Source organism: Bufo bufo, chromosome 6 (assembly GCF_905171765.1).
Source record: "Bufo bufo chromosome 6, aBufBuf1.1, whole genome shotgun sequence".
Classification (NCBI taxonomy): Eukaryota; Metazoa; Chordata; class Amphibia; order Anura; family Bufonidae; genus Bufo; species Bufo bufo.
Genome location: NC_053394.1, coordinates 371,533,772 through 371,553,595, shown reverse-complemented (window position 1 = coordinate 371,553,595; position 19,824 = coordinate 371,533,772). Strand labels below are relative to the sequence as shown.

The 19,824-nt window shown below is 45.6% G+C and overlaps 1 protein-coding gene across 1 annotated transcript in view; it reads right to left on the bottom strand.

Annotated features, from left to right (window-relative positions):
- PCYT2 (phosphate cytidylyltransferase 2, ethanolamine) overlaps positions 1 to 19,824 on the bottom strand; it is a 31,871-nt gene that overhangs the window by 1,565 nt on the left and 10,482 nt on the right. The window contains exons 3-12 of the mRNA XM_040434905.1: positions 18,903 to 19,064; positions 17,220 to 17,286; positions 17,049 to 17,139; positions 16,923 to 16,967; positions 9,450 to 9,588; positions 4,361 to 4,443; positions 4,210 to 4,287; positions 3,472 to 3,537; positions 1,154 to 1,219; positions 804 to 892 (exon numbers count right to left, since the gene is read on the bottom strand). Of these exons, the coding sequence (XP_040290839.1) occupies positions 804 to 892; positions 1,154 to 1,219; positions 3,472 to 3,537; positions 4,210 to 4,287; positions 4,361 to 4,443; positions 9,450 to 9,588; positions 16,923 to 16,967; positions 17,049 to 17,139; positions 17,220 to 17,286; positions 18,903 to 19,064 (886 nt within the window). The remainder of the gene's footprint in view (positions 1 to 803; positions 893 to 1,153; positions 1,220 to 3,471; positions 3,538 to 4,209; positions 4,288 to 4,360; positions 4,444 to 9,449; positions 9,589 to 16,922; positions 16,968 to 17,048; positions 17,140 to 17,219; positions 17,287 to 18,902; positions 19,065 to 19,824) is intronic.

Below are 19,824 nucleotides of genomic sequence, written 5' to 3'. Positions count from 1 at the left end.
AGGTGGGGTTAATGAAGATACTCGCTGCTCTCCTGACAATACATTGTATGCCCGGCTGCAGCATAGCACCCCGATCGCTGGACAATAAAGGTTCCCATATATATTGAGATTAGGTTGCGGCTACATGGCGACACTGGTCACATCCAGTATCGCAGAGTAGCGGTGATCCCATAGAAATGAATGGAATTGCCGTGCGAGTCGCAAGAAATACAACACTGCTGGATTTCTTTGGTGGGAGTGACATCTAATGTATTTGGGAGTGTCCCAACTCTCCCCTTAGGGCACAAGGCAAGGAAAGAAGGATGGGGCTGTTGGATTCAATCCTGTCCTATTCTTTGTTCTTACTGGAGATAAGCAGCCACCAGAGGTGTCTGGCAGGGGCTTAATCCCCTTTCACAAGTGTGCCCCACATAACAGCAAAATTAAAACCTGGGCGACTAGTATGCTTAAAAAAAAAACAAAAAAAAAAAACACCCACCTGTCAAAAATCCTGCCATTCCGGGTCCCCAGAAGGGATATGGTCCTATGACCGATGCTAGAGGCATGTGCCGCTCTTGCACATGTGAACGCTGAGGCCACGAACTGGCAGCAGTGGTCATGTGACTTCATCACTTCTGGTCCTGCAGGGACCCCAAATGGCAAGGACATCCCGTGTGGTGCTGGAACAGCAGAACTTTCAAAAGGGAGAACTGTTTGCTGGTGCCCTCTGTGCAACCCCTAAATGATGCTGAGGTGGGCAGGTTGCATTCTATGTGGCTGCTAGTGTTGGGCTGGCAAAGATACAGTAACAGGATAATACTGACCTGTTTTTTATGATCCTCTGCACAATATCATCTGTTGTGAGGTTGTTCCCGCTGTCGACTGTTCGGAAAATTCCTCTGCGCTTCGGCTCCTGAAATAGCGGTACATTTTAATGACAGGAGCGGTATAGTGAGCGCTGCCTGACAGGGACAGCAAATAAGAAGGGGGCCCGGAGGGGAAAAGAAAATTAAGTGCTGCTTCATAAACTGAAAAAAAAAAAACCGACACGTGAAATGAAATTGCTCCACAAACCTCGGGGCTAGAAATATAAGAGAAACGAGGGAAGGATGAGGTGTAGGAATATTGGAGAAAACAATAACTGCGGCATAAACTGTCAGCAGTAGATACTCACTGCATAAGGGTCAGATCCATCCTTGTCTGGAAGAACGTCGGTCTTGCCATGACAAACAAGGTCAACCTGAAAAAAGAATCATTACAAATCAATGAATTCTGACTGAGCGCTCTCCTGCGGGAACAGCAGAAGTATTATAAGCTAAGGTCACTACACTACAATCATCCAAAATACTGGGGAACCCCTGTTCCTGAATGTGGCCAGCCATTATCCTGATGACAGAAGCTGCTGCCATCACGAGGGGGGACAACTCAGTCTGTACAGTGCATAGGTAGATGACGTGTCACATCAGAACACTGCCTCTCCTGGCAGTGGCACAAACACCCGGCCGTCTACATGATGCCAAATGTTATTCATCAGACAAGGTCACCTTCTTCCATTGCTCCATGGTCCAGTTCTGATGGTTACACCGCGCAACAATGATCTTGCTACTGAGAGAAAAACATGTGATTTAAACTAAAATGAGCGCGACGATTCCAAAAATGAACTCGGAATTTGCCTGACACGTCTAGATTTTAACCCCTTAAGGACCCTAGGATTTTCCATTTTTGCGTTTTTCACTCCCGGCCTTCCCATGGTCCTAACTTAAATTTTTTTTTCCATTTTTCACATAGCCTTATGAGGGCTTATTTTTTTCTATTGGCACCATCTACGGTTGCATACCATGTAGTAGGATGTGGGGAAAAAAATAAAAAAAATTCCAAATGGGGTAGAATTGGGAAAAAAACATTTTTTTTTTTTTTTTTTACACTGTACACTATGCGGTAAAATTGACCTGTTATCTTCATTCTCCAGGTCTGTACGGCTACAACGATACCACACTTGTCTAACCTTTCTTGCATTTTAATACTGAAATATATATATTTTTAAAACCTTTGATGAAATTATTATTATTTTTTTTAGAACCATATTCTGACCCCTATAACTTTTTTGTAGTTATATGTACGGGGCTGTGTGAGGGCTTAATTTTTTGCGGGACGATCTGTTCTTTTCAGTGCTACCGATTTGAAGTGTGTGCGACTTAGCGAGTGCGTTATGCAGCTTGGGAGGCATTTGTGCTCGTAGTGCAGAACTTCCTTGGGAACAGACAAACTGCAAACTATGAATTAGTAGACAATATGCTTACAGCATATGAACAACGTGGCTGCCGAATGTCATTGATAGTGCATTTCTTACATTCCCATGTAGACTTTTTCCCACCCAATTTGGGACACGTAAGTGACAAACATGGAGAGCGGTTCCATAAAGATATTTCTACAATGGAGAACAGGTATCAAGGCCACTGGAATCCCAACATGATGGGGGACTACTGCTGGTTTTAGCAACGGGAAAAGATGACCGTTCACACACGCAAATGCTGGGCCTTGCTCAAGTAAGACTTTTAAACTGAAAAACTAGACTTTTTTGGAAATGTTGCTATTCCATGACATTTTCATACACTGTTTACTACGCAAACTTTGATGTAGATCAGGTAATTGTTGGAGTAAAACTCGTTCTGTTCAAAATTCTTCAATGCTTTCCAAGGGCTTAATTCATTTAGGCATACTTATGCATAGCAAAATTTCGTGACGTGTTACAACAATTCTGACTTCGGATTTGCAATCCGCACACTCGATTTAGTATAGGACAAATGGTTTTTGCCCAGTAGACTAAAAGTTTTTTTGTTGTTGTTGCGTGGTGTTATGAGCCCATTGTAGGTACTTTCAGCAGTGGACAGGGGTTAGCATGGGCACCCGTCTGTGGCTACACAGCAAGTCTGCGATGCCCTGTGTGTACTGTAGCCAGCATTAAATGAAATGGGATACCACAAGGACAAGTGTGGCACCGTTTTTGGAAGATAGCAGCCTTGTTTTTCTCATCCTGTGAAATTGTTCGGCAATTTGCCTTTGTTCTCCGCATACACCAATAAGCCTTTGGCACCCATGACTATTTCACTGGTTGTGCTTCCATTTTTCATTGGTACTGACCGCTGTATACTGAGAACACCCCACAATACCTGCCATTTTGCAAAAGCCCTGACACAGTCGTCTCTCCGTGATAATCTGTCCCTGACAAAGTCGCTGAGAGCCTTACTCTTCCAACACATCAACTTCCAGAACTGCCTGTTCACTTGCTGCCTAATATATCCCACAGACAAGTTTTCTGGGGTGAGGACATGCTCCATTATATTCTGGGGGACTTGCAGGAACGTAGCTCTCCCCAGCTTCCCCAGTTTTTGCAGCCACTGATGAAATTATACAGCCATGCCCTAACTGTACTTGGCTAGAATACCCCTTTATGTGAACCTGTCCCAACCAACTTCCTGGACTTAAACGCACCTTGAAATGATCCAGAAGATCAGAAGTGACGGAATATGGCGCTCCGATAACAACTTCGGAAACGTACTACAGGGAAAGGAATTAAAAAGATGGTGAACTAAATAATCAAAAGGAAAAATAAGAAAATCTGCTAGTTTGATGAATACTGCATGAAATTATTTTTACCAGCAGACCCTAGATTACAGGACTAGGTAGCCTGTAGTAGCCACAGTGCGGACAATGTCTTAGAAGGTATCCCCTACATACAGGATAACAATCTGATAAGTGGGGGATCTAAACACTGGGACTCCCACCATTCACCAAAATGGGGGTCCTGTTCCCCCGAATGAATGGGGCAGCAGGCTGAGCATGCGCACTGCTGCTCTAATGACTATGGCAGTGACGGAGATACAGTAGCCGAATACAGTGCTCAGCAATCTCATAGAGAATGAATGGAGCGGTGGTGCACGTTCCACCTGCTGCTTTATTCACTTCGGGGAACGGGGCTCCCGTTTTCGTGATCCAGTCCCAGTATTCAGACACCCAACGATCAGAGACTTATCCCCTATCCATTGGATAAGGGATACCTTTGTATTGTAGGAAAACCCCTTTTAATGGTGGATCTGCACAGTGAAAAGGAATTGTCCCGATTAACACAGCAAGGGCATGGATCTGGTCATTGCATATTCACCATTTTCATTCTGTCCCCACCAAAATCTGGCTCATCAGTTGCAGATCTACTTTGTTCTTTATTCTCACCCTGCAGGCCAAAACGCCGAGAGTCCTCTCGTGGATGTTCATGATGGGGTAGTTCTTCCTCTTGTAGTGATTTACTTCCTGCAAGGACAGACGGTCGGTAAAAATGACAAAACCTTCCACTGATAGGAGCCAAACCTGTGCTTTTAGTTACCTGGTCGAAATGCAATCCCACAATGACGTACGGCTTCTCCGCTAAGCTGTGGACCGTCTCCAGAAAATCTATGTGACCGATATCTGCAGGAAGTCATGAAGGATCCAAAAACCGTGAACAGGGCGGACGCAGAGTCAAAGATATAGAATTTGTCAAGACAGATTAACCAAAGTGCTAAGAAATGGCACACAAATCCGTGAGACGTGCCTGCCGCGTCCTAAACTGGGGTTTCAGACGACTAGTTTCTGAACAGTCTTTCATGGTTGGCATCTTGGATGGCGATGCCATAAGTAACAAATGTCAATTTGGACTAAATGACTGATTGACTATGGCCTGGTCTGGGCGTTCACTGACAGGATGCAGATCTATTGTTTGGAATGAACAACTTTTCAACTACATCACCCAACCAGAAGCAAATAAACCTAACAAGGCGTAGGGGTTGGTAGATATCTGGCATCACTCAGGATCTGTCACATTTGTTTGTGCCATGATAAGACGCAGTTTGGTCTAAATCTGACTTTTCGGCTGTCCCAAAATCTGTAGTATACGGCCAGCTTTACTCTTGACCTACCTATAACCAAAACTAGTGCTAACACTTTTTCCTTGGGGGAGGAGGTTAAGGGGGTATTCCCATCTCAGACAATCGGGGCATATCTCCCACCTCTGGGACCTGCACCTATCTCGTAAAAGGAGCCTTGAAAGTCACGGAGGGTGCACTGCGCTTGCGCGGCTCCCATTCACTTTTATGGGGCTGACAAAAATAGCCGAGACAGCACTCGGCTATTTTCAGCACTTAGCACTCGGCTATTTTCCGTTAACCAGATAGGTTCGGGTCCCAGTGGTGGGACCCGAACCTATCAGACATTCTCTGAGATGGCAATACCCCTCTAAGGGGTGGTGCAATTTAGAGAGACATAGTGCACACCAGAGGTCTGGAACCTAAGTGGCTTAAATGGGGGGTTGCTTATATGCAGTGTGACTACAAGAACACCCTGTGTATATATGTGACCCCACCTTCAGCCACATGGACCCTGTGCATGTCCAAACAAACAGAAGGGATGATCACAGAATAAGTCAAAATCTATGTTAACAATTAGGCAATAACTGTGATGCCATAGTCTTTATACAGGAACACTATTGGTGGTTGTTTTCTTATCCTTCTTAAAGGGAACCTGTCACACTGAACATGGTGTCTGAGCTGCAGGCAGCAGGTTATAGAGCAGGAGGAGCTGAGCAGATTGATATATAGATTTATGGGAAAATATTCATTATAACTTGCATTTAATTCATTTAAATTCCTGCTCATTCTGGGCTGTGAAGTCCAGGAGGCGGTCCTATCAGTGATTGACAGCCTTCCCTCTATGACTGTGTATACAGAGATAGCTGTCAATCGCTGATAGGACCGCCTCCTGGACTTCACAGCCAAGAATGAGCAGGAATTTAAATGAATTAAATGCAAGTTATAATGAATATTTTCCCATAAATCTATATATCAATCTGCTCAGCTCCTCCTGCTCTATAACCTGCTGCCTGCAGCTCAGACACCACGTTCAGTGTGACAGGTTCCCTTTAATAGGTTGGCCTTGTGCATAAACAGCAGCAGGGACTGCAGAACTCTACTGCATTATTGGTCGAAGGCTACAAATTCTCTCTGTGTAAAGGCAGCCCAGGCCGCATTTATAAGCCCTACATGAGGGGTCTCTGAGACTGTCACCAGCGCTCCGGTTCCAACAACAATCTCCATTTTCACCCATTGGACTAGAAGTGTGACTTGCCGGCTGCACGTACATCACCACTACCGGTCAATTGATGGCTGGCAGCAGTGACGTGCGTGCAGACAGTATGTCACACTTCCAGCGGGGACCGGAGGTGAAGAAGACGACAGCTCAAAGCTGCAACCAGAGCGCCGGTGACAGGCGATCCTCTTTTTATTTTTAACCCTTGTGCACAGCTTGCACGTATAAAAATGGCTTACCAGTCTCGGAGCTCCATGTGCGAGTGTGATTCCCCGTTATAGACACTGATTCACGAGGGGTGTTCAATAAGTTATCTACCCCAGCATGTTCTGTCAGTGTTCGAGAGCCGAGCTGGTCTGTGCAGGTTCAGACATGTATGGACATGCAACACACACACAGTAGCAGTTCAGGCTGGAAATGACAGTATGGAAGGTGCAGTACAGTGCGGGTCTACAAGGAAAGCGAGGGATTTGGGGCTTCGATCGGTGAGTAAATTCCTTACAAAGGAAGAGGGCTAAAGAAAGCCATGAAAGGATGATTCTGTATATGGTGATGAGGCCAAGCAGTTTTAATGGGGTAGGGAATCAATTAAAGACGACACCCCTTTCAGGGCGACTCGTCCAAGCATCTACAGAGCAAGTGTGCCATAAAGTGGAGGTCATGATTTTGGAAGCTTGTCGGGTCAAAGCCAGTGTTCTAGCTCATGAATTAGGCATTTCAGTTGGCACAGTTTCCAGTATCATTCATGATGGATTGATGATGTCAAAGGTCAGTTCCCGGTGGGTGCGAAGAATGTTGACGCCTGAGCAGAAAACTTGTCGCCAGCAATTTAGCCAAGAGAATTTAGACATGCTTAGAGAACATCCGGGAGACTTATATTCTCAAATTATTACAGGTGCTGAAACATGGGTCCACCACCATGGTCCATGGTCCATGCAACAGAAGCGCAAGGAGTCACCAACGACGAAGACATTTCACGTGCAGCAGTTGGCTGGAAAGATCGTGCAGGATGTTTTTATTTCTGTTTTTTATCTTTGTTCTGTGATTTCTGTTTAGTTTGTAGTATATGCTTGAGGGAGTAGCACCTTCAAGTGTGACTGTGCTCCTATTTTATCCTGGTAGTAGCATTCCTCTGCACTTTTGCCCTTCCTATCAAATAAGGCTCTTTCACACGAGCGGATCCCGTGCGTGTAATCCGCTGCGTGAAAGAGAGCCAAACCCCGCTCCGGACAGCAGAGACACGGAGCAGTAACATGATTGATGATGCTCTTTGCCTCTTTGTGACCTTTTTACTACAAAATCACAGTGAGATAAAGTGGTCATAGGCGACCTTGATTAGGTGGTACATATAGGTGTGTGCGCTCCTCCTCCCACTGGTTGCTGCTGCACATGGAGGTGACTAGGAGCAGCACACTATATGTGCAGGGGTCTGCGCTCCTGAACATAGATGCATAACGGCATAGGTAGGTTTAGCGTAGGACCTGCCTGACTGAGACCACCTTGGTGGAGGTAGGTGGGCACAGATGTGTTTTGATCAAAATGTATTGGCTAAGAGTCTCAGATTTTATATTATCAGAATGAGGGCTTAGTTCACATATAATGCTTGTATCTATTGTGTTAGTGCATTATTATTTTTTTTCTGCGATTTGTTTTTATAATGCAGCCATGGACATCCGCATATGTATTTATCATATCGTGCAGGATGTTTTTATTTCAGTTTTTTATCTTTGTTCTCTGATTTCTGGAAAGATTGTGGCAACAGTTTTTTGGGACACAGAAGGCGTCTTATTACCTATATTAGGCTACTTTCACACTCCCGTTTTGTGCGGATCCGTCCAGATAATATAACCGTCTGCATCCATTCAGAACGGATCCGTTTGTATTATCTTTAACATAGCCAAAAGTCAATGGAGGACGGATCCGTTTTCTATTGTGCCAGATTGTGTCAGTGAAAACGGATCCGTCCCCATTGACTTACATTGTGTGCCAAGACGGATCTGTTTTGCAAGCAGCGTTTTGGTGTCCGTCTCCAAAGCGGAATGGAGACTGAACTGATGCAAACGGATGCATTCTGAGCGGATCCTTTTCCATTCAGAATGCATTAGGGCAAAAACTGATCAGTTTTGGACCGGTTGCGAGAGCCCATGACGGATCTCCCAAACGGAAAGCCAAAACGCGAGTGTGAAAGTAGAATTATACTGACATAATGCTGTACACGTATGATTCTGTAGAAGTAAGGTCATGCAGGGACACACAGCATTATAAATCAGTATAATGCAGTGCGCTCCTGAGAGACGAGCAGTGTTCATAACGGGGAATCACGCACACAGGACACGCCCCTCTGAAAGAGCCCTTACAGAAAGAGCTGGTGGTGTACTTGGCCACCTGAGTCAGTCCCGTGCTCAGCCGCAGCGCCATTCGATCTTCTCCCCACGGGTCTCATGTTTTAGGGAGTGGTGGGGGTTGCAGATTTGGAGCCCCTAGTGATTACTTATATATCCTGTGGATGTGTGCGTTGTGGAAAATCCCTTTAAAGGGGTTGTCAGAGTTATGAAAAAAATAAAAATATATATAGCACTGTAAATCTGATGGGCAGCAATGTATACTAAGCTAAGCAAGTTTTAGGTAAAATAAAATATATATATTTCCTCATTTCCCCGGTTCTCTTCTGGCCCTTTGTTTAGCTGCAATAACAACAATCTCTGCCCCTCCCCCTGCTCTGCAAAGGGAGTGAATACAAGTCTTGCCCTGAGTGACATGTCTGCCTGCTGGGAGACTCAGCAGCATGTTGTATGTGTAGGACTACAAGTCCCAGCTATATAATGACACTGCTGATACACACAGGATCTTCACCCTACCTGTTCTTGTGCAGAACTCCTCTAGTCTGTCAGCTCCTATGCCCAAAGCTACTCAGTAAAGCCTTCAGCCCTGAGTCTGTGCTCCTGAAGGGGTTAATCTTTCCTGAAGTATCCAGTGGGAGGGAGACACAGGGCAGACAGCAGCAGACACAGAGTAGGGGGGCGTGGCCAGATCAGTGGTCTCCTGTACAGACACATATCTGATCTCTCAGGCTTCTCAGGGCAGGAAACATCATCCGAGCAGGAAGAGAAGCTGACATCACAGGTCATGTGACCCTCAGTGAAATTTGAGAAAGGAGCAACTACAGATGCAGTAAGTGCATGGTAAAGCTGTTACATTTGATTAGTTAGAAACATACAAAGAACAAAAAAAAACTCGGACAACCCCTTTAAGTGGTTCTAGAGGTAACAGAACAGGAGGCCCCTAGTACATGATACAGGGGTCTGTATACTGCAAAATATTAGGAACCCAGATTGTGAGAAATCAAAGGATACGGAAGAGATCGAAAGCTCCAGCGACGTATATAATGGTGTCTCCTGGTGCCGGTTCCTTCCCCGAGGCAAACTGCATGATCTTCTGGGACGTCTGAAGGAACTGGGAGACTCCTGTGTACGGACTGCTGCCCCTGGCATCCTGTGTGACACAACCATTAAGACACAGGTGAGAAAATGGTCTCCGTACATCAGAGCAGAGAGGCTGCGTTTAAGACTGCCCAGACTATTACAATGCAACAAACCCTCAGCTGTGTGGGCAGAAACTGACAAAACGAGAGCGATTTTTTTAGTATCTGAGATTCACAGAAACCAATGAGTAACCAATCACAGCACAGCTTTCATTTCTTAACCACTTCCCGCAACTGTAACGCCGAAAGGCGTCATTGCGGCGGCTCCCCCAGGCTACGCTAACGCCAATAGGCGTCATCTCGCGTGAGCCGAGATTTCCTGTGAACGCGCGCACACAGGCGCGCGCGCTCACAGGAACGGAAGGTAAGAGAGTTGATCTCCAGCCTGCCAGCGGCGATCGTTCGCTGGCAGGCTGGAGATGTGTTTTTTTTAACCCCTAACAGGTATATTAGACGCTGTTTTGATAACAGCGTCTAATATACCTGCTACCTGGTCCTCTGGTGGTCCCCTTTGTTTGGATCGACCACCAGAGGACACAGGTAGCTCAGTAAAGTAGCACCAAGCACCACTACAGTACACTACACCCCCCCCCCCCGTCACTTATTAACCCCTTATTAGCCCCTGATCATCCCTGATCACCCCATATAGACTCCCTGATCACCCCCCTGTCATTGATCACCCCCCTGTCATTGATCACCCCCCTGTAAAGCTCCATTCAGACGTCCGCATGATTTTTACGGATCCACTGATAGATGGATCGGATCCGCAAAACGCATCCGGACGTCTGAATGAAGCCTTACAGGGGCATGATCAATGATTGTGGTGATCACCCCATATAGACTCCCTGATCACCCCCCTGTCATTGATTACACCCCTGTCATTGATCACACCCCTGTCATTGATCACCCCCCTGTAAAGTTCCATTCAGATGTCCGCATGATTTTTACGGATGCACTGATAGATGGATCGGATCCGCAAAACGCATACGGACGTCTGAATGAAGCCTTACAGGGGCATGATCAATGACTGTGGTGATCACCCCCCTGTCATTGATTACCCCCCTGTAAAGCTCCATTCAGATGTCCGCATGATTTTTACGGATGCACTGATAGATGGATCGGATCCGCAAAACGCATCCGGACGTCTGAATGAAGCCTTACAGGGGCATGATCAATGACTGTGGTGATCACCCCCCTGTCATTGATTACCCCCCTGTAAAGCTCCATTCAGATGTCCGCATGATTTTTACGGATGCACTGATAGATGGATCGGATCCGCAAAACGCATCCGGACGTCTGAATGAAGCCTTACAGGGGCGTGATCAATGACTGTGGTGATCACCCCATATAGACTCCCTGATCACCCCCCTGTCATTGATTACCCTCCTGTCATTGATTACCCCCCTGTAAAGCTCCATTCAGACGTCCGCATGATTTTTACGGATCCACTGATAGATGGATCGGATCCGCAAAACGCATCCGGACGTCTGAATGAAGCCTTACAGGGGCATGATCAATGACTGTGGTGATCACCCCATATAGACTCCCTGATCACCCCCCTGTCAAGCTCCATTCAGATGTCCGCATGATTTTTACGGATGCACTGATAGATGGATCGGATCCGCAAAACGCATACGGACGTCTGAATGAAGCCTTACACGGGCGTGATCAATGACTGTGGTTATCACCCCATATAGACTCCCTGATCACCCCCCTGTCATTGATTACCCCCCTGTCATTGATCACCCCCCTGTAAAGCTCCATTCAGACGTCCGCATGATTTTTACGGATCCACTGATAGATGGATCGGATCCGCAAAACGCATCCGGACGTCTGAATGAAGCCTTACAGGGGCATGATCAATGACTGTGGTGATCACCCCATATAGACTCCCTGATCACCCCCCTGTCATTGATTACCCCCCTGTAAAGCTCCATTCAGATGTCCGCATGATTTTTACGGATGCACTGATAGATGGATCGGATCCGCAAAACGCATCCGGACGTCTGAATGAAGCCTTACACGGGCGTGATCAATGACTGTGGTGATCACCCCATATAGACTCCCTGATCACCCCCCTGTCATTGATCACCCCCCCTGTCATTGATCACCCCCCCTGTCATTGATCACCCCTCTGTAAGGCTCCATTCAGACATTTTTTTGGCCCAAGTTAGCGGAATTATTATTTTTTTTTCTTACAAAGTCTCATATTCCACTAACTTGTGTCAAAAAATAAAATCTCACATGAACTCACCATACCCCTCACGGAAACCAAATGCGTAAAAATTTTTAGACATTTATATTCCAGACTTCTTCTCACGCTTTAGGGCCCCTAGAATGCCAGGGCAGTATAAATACCCCACATGTGACCCCATTTCGGAAAGAAGACACCCCCAGGTATTCCGTGAGGGGCATATTGAGTCCATGAAAGATTGAAATTTTTGTCCCAAGTTAGCGGAACGGGAGACTTTGTGAGAAAAAAATTAAAAATATCAATTTCCGCTAACTTGTGCCAAAAAAAAAAAATTTCTATGAACTCGCCATGCCCCTCATTGAATACCTTGGGGTGTCTTCTTTCCAAAATGGGGTCACATGTGGGGTATTTATACTGCCCTGGCATTCTAGGGGCCCCAAAGCGTGAGAAGAAGTCTGGTATCCAAATGTCTAAAAATGCCCTCCTAAAAGGAATTTGGGCACCTTTGCGCATCTAGGCTGCAAAAAAGTGTCACACATCTGGTATCGCCGTACTCAGGAGAAGTTGGGGAATGTGTTTTGGGGTGTCGTTTTACATATACCCATGCTGGGTGAGAGAAATATCTTGGTCAAATGCCAACTTTGTATAAAAAAATGGGAAAAGTTGTCTTTTGCCAAGATATTTCTCTCACCCAGCAAGGGTATATGTAAAATGACACCCCAAAACACATTCCCCAACTTCTCCTGAATACGGCGATACCACATGTGTGACACTTTTTTGCAGCCTAGGTGGGCAAAGGGGCCCATATTCCAAAGAGCACCTTTAGGATTTCACAGGTCATTTACCTACTTACCACACATTAGGGCCCCTGGAAAATGCCAGGGCAGTATAACTACCCCACAAGTGACCCCATTTTGGAAAGAAGACACCCCAAGGTATTCCGTGAGGGGCATGGCAAGTTCCTAGAATCTTTTATTTTTTGTCACAAGTTAGTGGAAAATGCAGATTTTTTTTTTTTTTTTTTTTTTTTTTTTCATACAAAGTCTCATATTCCACTAACTTGTGACAAAAAATAAAAACTTCCATGAACTCACTATGCCCATCAGCGAATACCTTGGGGTCTCTTCTTTCCAAAATGGGGTCACTTGTGGGGTAGTTATACTGCCCTGGCATTCTAGGGGCCCAAATGTGTGGTAAGGAGTTTGAAATCAAATTCTGTAAAAAATGACGAGTGAAATCCGAAAGGTGCTCTTTGGAATATGGGCCCCTTTGCCCACCTAGGCTGCAAAAAAGTGTCACACATCTGGTATCCCCGTACTCAGGAGAAGGTGGGGAATGTGTTTTGGGGTGTCATTTTACATATACCCATGCTGGGTGAGAGAAATATCTTGGCAAAAGACAACTTTTCCCATTTTTTTATACAAAGTTGGCATTTGACCAAGATATTTATCTCACCCAGCATGGGTATATGTAAAAAGACACCCCAAAACACATTCCTCAACTTCTCCTGAATACAGAGATACCAGATGTGTGACACTTTTTTGCAGCCTAGGTGGGCAAAGGGGCCCATATTCCAAAGGGCACCTTTCGGATTTCACAGGTCATTTTTTACAGAATTTGATTTCAAACTCCTTACCACACATTTGGGCCCCTAGAATGCCAGGGCAGTATAACTACCCCACAAGTGACCCCATTTTGGAAAGAAGAGACCCCAAGGTATTTCGTGATGGGCATAGTGAGTTCATAGAAGTTTTTATTTTTTGTCACAAGTTAGTGGAATATGAGACTTTGTAGGAAAAAAAATAAAATAAAAAAAAATCATCATTTTCCGCTAACTTGTGACAAAAAATAAAAAGTTCTATGAACTCACTATGCCCATCAGCGAATACCTTAGGGTGTGTACTTTCCGAAATGGGGTCATTTGTGGGGTGTTTGTACTGTCTGGCCATTGTAGAACCTCAGGAAACATGACAGGTGCTCAGAAAGTCAGAGCTGCTTCAAAAAGCGGAAATTCACATTTTTGTACCATAGTTTGTAAACGCTATAACTTTTACCCAAACCATTTTTTTTTTACCCAAACATTTTTTTTTTATCAAAGACATGTAGAACTATAAATTTAGAGCAAAATTTCTATATGGATCTCGTTTTTTTTGCAAAATTTTACAACTGAAAGTGAAAAATGTCATTTTTTTGCAAAAAAATCGTTAAATTTCGATTAATAACAAAAAAAGTAAAAATGTCAGCAGCAATGAAATACCACCAAATGAAAGCTCTATTAGTGAGAAGAAAAGGAGGTAAAATTCATTTGGGTGGTAAGTTGCATGACCGAGCAATAAACGGTGAAAGTAGTGTAGTGCCGATTTGTAAAAAAGGGCCTGGTCTTTAGGGGGGTATAAACCTGTGGTCCTTAAGTGGTTAAACTGCTCCGGTAAAATGAAAGCTGCAATATGATTGGTCAGTATGGGACAGCTCTGACAAGTCTCATCTAATGTTCCCAATTGAAGTGACCACGTGAAGAGTCCTTGCAAATGGGGACTGACTGAAATAAGGAAGGAGATTTATGAAGACTGGTGTAAAAGGAAAACTCTCTCAGTTTCCCATAGCAAGCAATCAGACTCCAACTTTCATTTTCCAAAGGAGCTCTTAAAAATGAAGGGTGGAATCTGATTGGTTTCTAGGGGCAACTGTTCTAGTTTTCTTTTAGACCACTTTTGATATATCTCTCCCAAAGTGTATCACTACAGAACTATTCACTATACAATCTGAATAGCCCCTATAAAGGGCATCTGTCAGCAGATCTGTACCTATGACACTGGCTGACCTGTTACATGTGTGCTTGGCAGCTCAAGACGTCTGTGTTGGTCCCATTTTCATATGTGCCCGCATTGCTGAGAAAAGTTATGTTTTATTATATGCAAATGAGCCTCTAGGAGCAACGGGGGCGTTATCGTTACACCTAGAGGCCCAGTTCTCTCTGAAACTGCCACACCCTCTCCACTTTAATTGACAGGGTCGGGCAGTAAAAACATCACACCTGGCCCTGTCAATTGCAGAGAGAGCAGAGCCTCTAGGTGTAACGGCAACGCCCCCATTGCTCCTAGAGGCTCATTTGCATATATTAAACAATGCTTTTTCTCAGCAATGCAGGCACATATGAACATGGGACCAACACAGATGCCTTCAGCTGCCAAGAGCACATGTAACAGGTCAGCCAGTGTCATAGGTACAAAACTGCTGACAGATGCTCTTTAAGACGGTCACTTCATGACTACGAGACAACGGCTGTGTTGTCCTACCACATGATGGCCTGTGCTGCATCCATCTGTTGCTATAGCAACAAGCTCTGGCGTCAGTAAGTATCCCAGCTACACCAGCATAAATAATTAATGGTCCTTATATCCACTAATGCACTAGACTGGGAGTAACACGACTCCTGGGATCAGGCTGGAGCCTGAAATTCAAAGAAACCACGAGAGTCTCTTGTCGTCATGCACTACTCACCTCTCTGATCCTCCACCGGGCCCTCATACTCTCCACGCCGGAAATGCCAGTCACTGGTTGAGGCAGCAACCAGTGATTGGCTTAAGTCCAGCAATTGGCCGACTAGGCATTCCAAGTATTTCTGGCCAGATCTATTTAAAAAAAAAAATCTTCTAGAAAGCATCTGTCAGCAGAATCAACCCTATTAAACCAGGTTGACCCTGTGCATCCTTGCTCCTCCCGTTCCTCTCTCAGACCCTCCCGCTCCTTCTGGACTGACACATCCAGGTGAGAAGCCTATGCAGGAGCCGGAACCAATCGAGGACAGGGAGGAGCTGGGAGAGGAAGCGGGAAGAGCAAGGGTGCACGGAGTGGCTTGGGCCCGCCCTCAGTGCACGTAAAAGGATTTTCCGAGACTTTAATACTGATGACCTATGCTCAGAATTGGTCGTCAGTATCTGATTGGTGGGGGTCCGACACTCGGGACCCCTGCCGAACAGCTGTTTGAGAAGGCACAGGCGCTCAAAGTAGCGCCTCTGCCTTCTCGTTGCTTTCCCTAGGCTTATTTGCTAGTTTATAAGAGCTAGGCTTGTATACCTGAGTTGGTACTTTATATCTCAAAAGCCATAACTCCCAAAATGACATGGTATTGCATGTCAATGCTAAATGTATATATTTTTTATCTCTTCTACTTTTACTCTGTAAGATCACTTTTTGATTAGTTTTTGTGTCCCTGTTGGAGCGGTGCGAGGACTTGATTTTTGCAGGACAACTTTTAAGTTTCACTGGTACCATTTTGGGCTACGCAGGGCTTTTTAATCACTTTCTATTCCATTTTTAATAAGAAAAAACTGAAATTTTTTGATTTTTTCATAATTTTAAAGGTGTGCACCATGAGGGGAAAAAAAATGATGCATATCTTTAAACATTAACTTTCCAATAATAAAGGACTTTGTTATGGTGTTGAGCTCGTGTTGCTTTTTTTTTGCTCCAATTTTTTTTATTTATTCTTCTCAAACTTTTTTGATATTGTGGACAGGTTGCATTTAATGTCCAATACTCCAATAGGAGTAATACTCACCTTACCGATGCCCTGCCGCTCCTGTGCCGAGGCTCCCTCTGCCTCCCACCGGCCTCTGTTCACCCGGCTAGAGTGATGACCACTGCAGCCATTCACGGAGATCACCTCTGCAGCCAGTGAGATGACACAACATAACTGGAGTCGGGTAAACAGAGGCTGGCGGGAGACCCATGAAGCATCGGCACAGGAGCAGCAGGGGATTGGTAAGGTGAATATTACTCGTTTTGTCATTTTATAACATTATAAGCTATAGATATACATTTATCATGGGGCTAGACAACCCCTTTAAAGGTTTGTGTCCTGGTAAAAGCATCCCTTTAAAGAGGATCACCTTTATGGTAATAAAATATCAGTCCTGGAGCATCTTTTTAACTCAGCATTAAGTCATTCCTCTGTTATTCCTCCTGGAAATGTAAAAATAAATTGACAACACGGTGGTACCATTTGCTTGTCGATAAGGAGTGTAATACACAGCCTTGTGTAAGGACATGTCCTGCTGACAACAGGAGAGACTTCAGGTCCATTTAAGGTGACGGGAGTCAGAATAAGATTCATCGCCTATGTGACATATCGGAAAGTGCGTTACCCACCTTACCAAAGTTGTCTTGGTGAAGCTTGAAATCTTCAGTAGCTTGCTGTGGAAGGAAACGTCGACAGCTTAGAAAACCTGGACATGGATCAGTACCGCACTTCCATTCTACACATCAGAGCCTCACATTGCTCACTACACTGTGGTGGGCTTTCGTCATGAGCAGCATACGTCCCACCAGGTCGGTAGTGGACACCCCCTGTGTGCGCTGGCATTCCCTGGAAGGAAAAACGAGACCCCCAATGTCATCAAAGTCCTTTAGTCCACAGCTCTCCGACAACCTGCGACCACTGCTGACCTGTATCTTCCAGCGTCCTTCACCTCTTCGTACGTGTCCTTCCCATCCACCGTCAGGGTGATGTCATCTGCAGAGCAGGAGAACAAATGGTTGTGCGTTAAAGGGGATATGCAGCCAGCAATATAGACGACCTATCCTCAGAATAGGTCATCAGCATCTGATCGGTGGGGGTCTGACTCCCGCTCCCCCACAGATCAGCTGTTTGAAGAGGAGGCGGCGCTTCTGCTGTCGCTACCTCCTCTTCAAGATTACACTGCGCGTCGTCTTGCCTGCAGTGGCGGCGTAGTCCCATTCACGTGAGTGGAGTGCGTACTTGCAATTACACTGTGTTGCCAAGACTTCAAGATTACACTGCGCGTCGTCTCGGAAGAGGAAGTCGCGATAGCATGAGCGCCACCTCCTCTTCAAGCAGCTGATCGGAGGGGGTGCCGGGAGTCGGAACCTCACTGATCAGATATTGATGAAATACCCTGAGGATAGGTCATCAATATGTCCTGACTGCACCCCTTTAATGGGGTTTTCCAAGATATTTTTTATTGATGACCTTTCCTCAGGATAGGTCACCAATATCAGATCAGCGCGGGTTCGACACCCTGCACCCCCACCGAATAGTGCCATGCCAGCACAGCCTGCTCTTCAAAAAAGTAATCGGTGGGGGTGCAGGTTGTCGAACCCGCGCCGATCTGATATTGGTGACCTATCCTGAGGAAAGGGTCATCAATAAAAATGTCTCAGAAAACCCCTTTAAGAATCAAACATGAAAATCTCATCATGTGGTCATTCGATAACGAAGGAGTGGGCAGAACAAGTTGTCCAGTTTTTTTTTATATCGATAGCCTATCCTCAGGACAGGCTACCAATACCCGGTTAGAGGGGGTCTAACACTCAGCCGATCAGCTGTTCCCTAACGCCAGGAGTAGGCCCCGAAACTACATAGCGCCATCCATTGTGAAGTGGACAGGACTGCATAGTGCAGCATTGCTTCTAATCAAGTGATTGGAGGGGGCGCTGCAGGTACCAAGATAGATGGAGCTATGTAGACTGGCGCCACAGCTGATCCTCGGGGTGTTTGGTGTCGGACCCCCGCTGATCAGATATTGATGGCTTATCATTCTAAAAATCCTGGACAGCCTCTTTAAATAAAATAAGGGTGCATTCACATGATCATATGCATTTTGCGGTCAGCAAAAAATAGGAATGGCGTCCGTGTGACGTCCATTTTTCATTCTTTTTTTTTTTTTTTCGCCGATCCATTGTAACAATGCCTATCCATGTCCGCAAAACAGACAATAGGAAATCTTTTTTGCAGAAATGAGGAATGGACATACGGATGCGGACAGCACAGGGTGTCCGATCCACATTTTTTGCGGGCCCACTGAAATGAATGGGTCTGCATTTTTTGCGGACGGGATGCGAACCCATTCATTTCAGTCGTGTGAATGGGGCCTAAGTTATATACTTCCCTCCCTCCTGCTAATGAGAGGATATCCTGGAAGTGCAGATATAATATACGACCCTGTGCAAGACGTCTAACAGCGCCTTCTGCGTGCGTTCATTAACCCCTTACCTATAATCTTCCTAAATAAGATACTTCATGACCCAGTGTCTTATTATTACACGGGTTTAACGTTCACCCCCCATCAGGGTGCAGTCACAATCTCTTCACTATTCCAAGTTACTCACTTCCATGGACGCAGAAGTCACAGTTATACTTGTCCAGGGTCTCCAAGGTGGTGACGTAGGGGGCGGCGCAGACAATCTCATCCACCCACTTAATGGCTTGCACCATCTTGTAGCGTTCCTCCTGCGTGAAGACGGGTGGGCCCTTGTGGCGGGAGATCTCCTCTAAAAGTAAAAGGCATTTTACATGAGCGGCCCCCGCCATCAGAGAGTTATTCCTCCATTATACCCTCTGTCATTCACTCCAGTTACCAGTGTGATAGCGGGAAAAGACCCCCGGCAGCAAAATCTGACATTAGAAAGAACAGGAGCCTATCTGTGCTCCTCTATGATATCCGTACAACCCACACAGGACATGCGATATTTTTACGCCAGAGGAGGGAGAACATGGATGGGATTTTTAATCTTGGACTCTCATCACCAAGATGCAGCGGGCAGAATGATCAGAAAGAAGTAAGAAGAGCCGGGGGAGCGTGACATGTAGAATTAAGATATGGAGGCCGCCGGTGGCATCCTGATAGTCAAGCGCTCGACTGGAAACCTTCCGGTGCAGGCAAAGATTAGTTCTGCAGGAGCCAGAGCAGGGAGCGCCTAACGGCAAGGACGGAGAGTAACCAGTGCATCGGTGGGGGTACAACCTCTAGGACCCCTCCAATCACAAGAATGAAGTCTTTGAGTTAGGGCTCATGTACACAACCTTATGTATTTTGCGGTCCACAAAAAAATGGATTCGCAAAAAATACGGATGACATCCGTGTGCATTCCATATTTAGCAGAACGGAACATCTGGCCTCTAATAGAACAGTACTATCCTTGTCCGTAATGGGGACAATAATAGGACGTTCTATTTTTTTGGGGAACGGAAATACGGACATATGGAAACGGAATGCACACGGAGTAAGTTCCGTTTTATTTGCGGACCCAT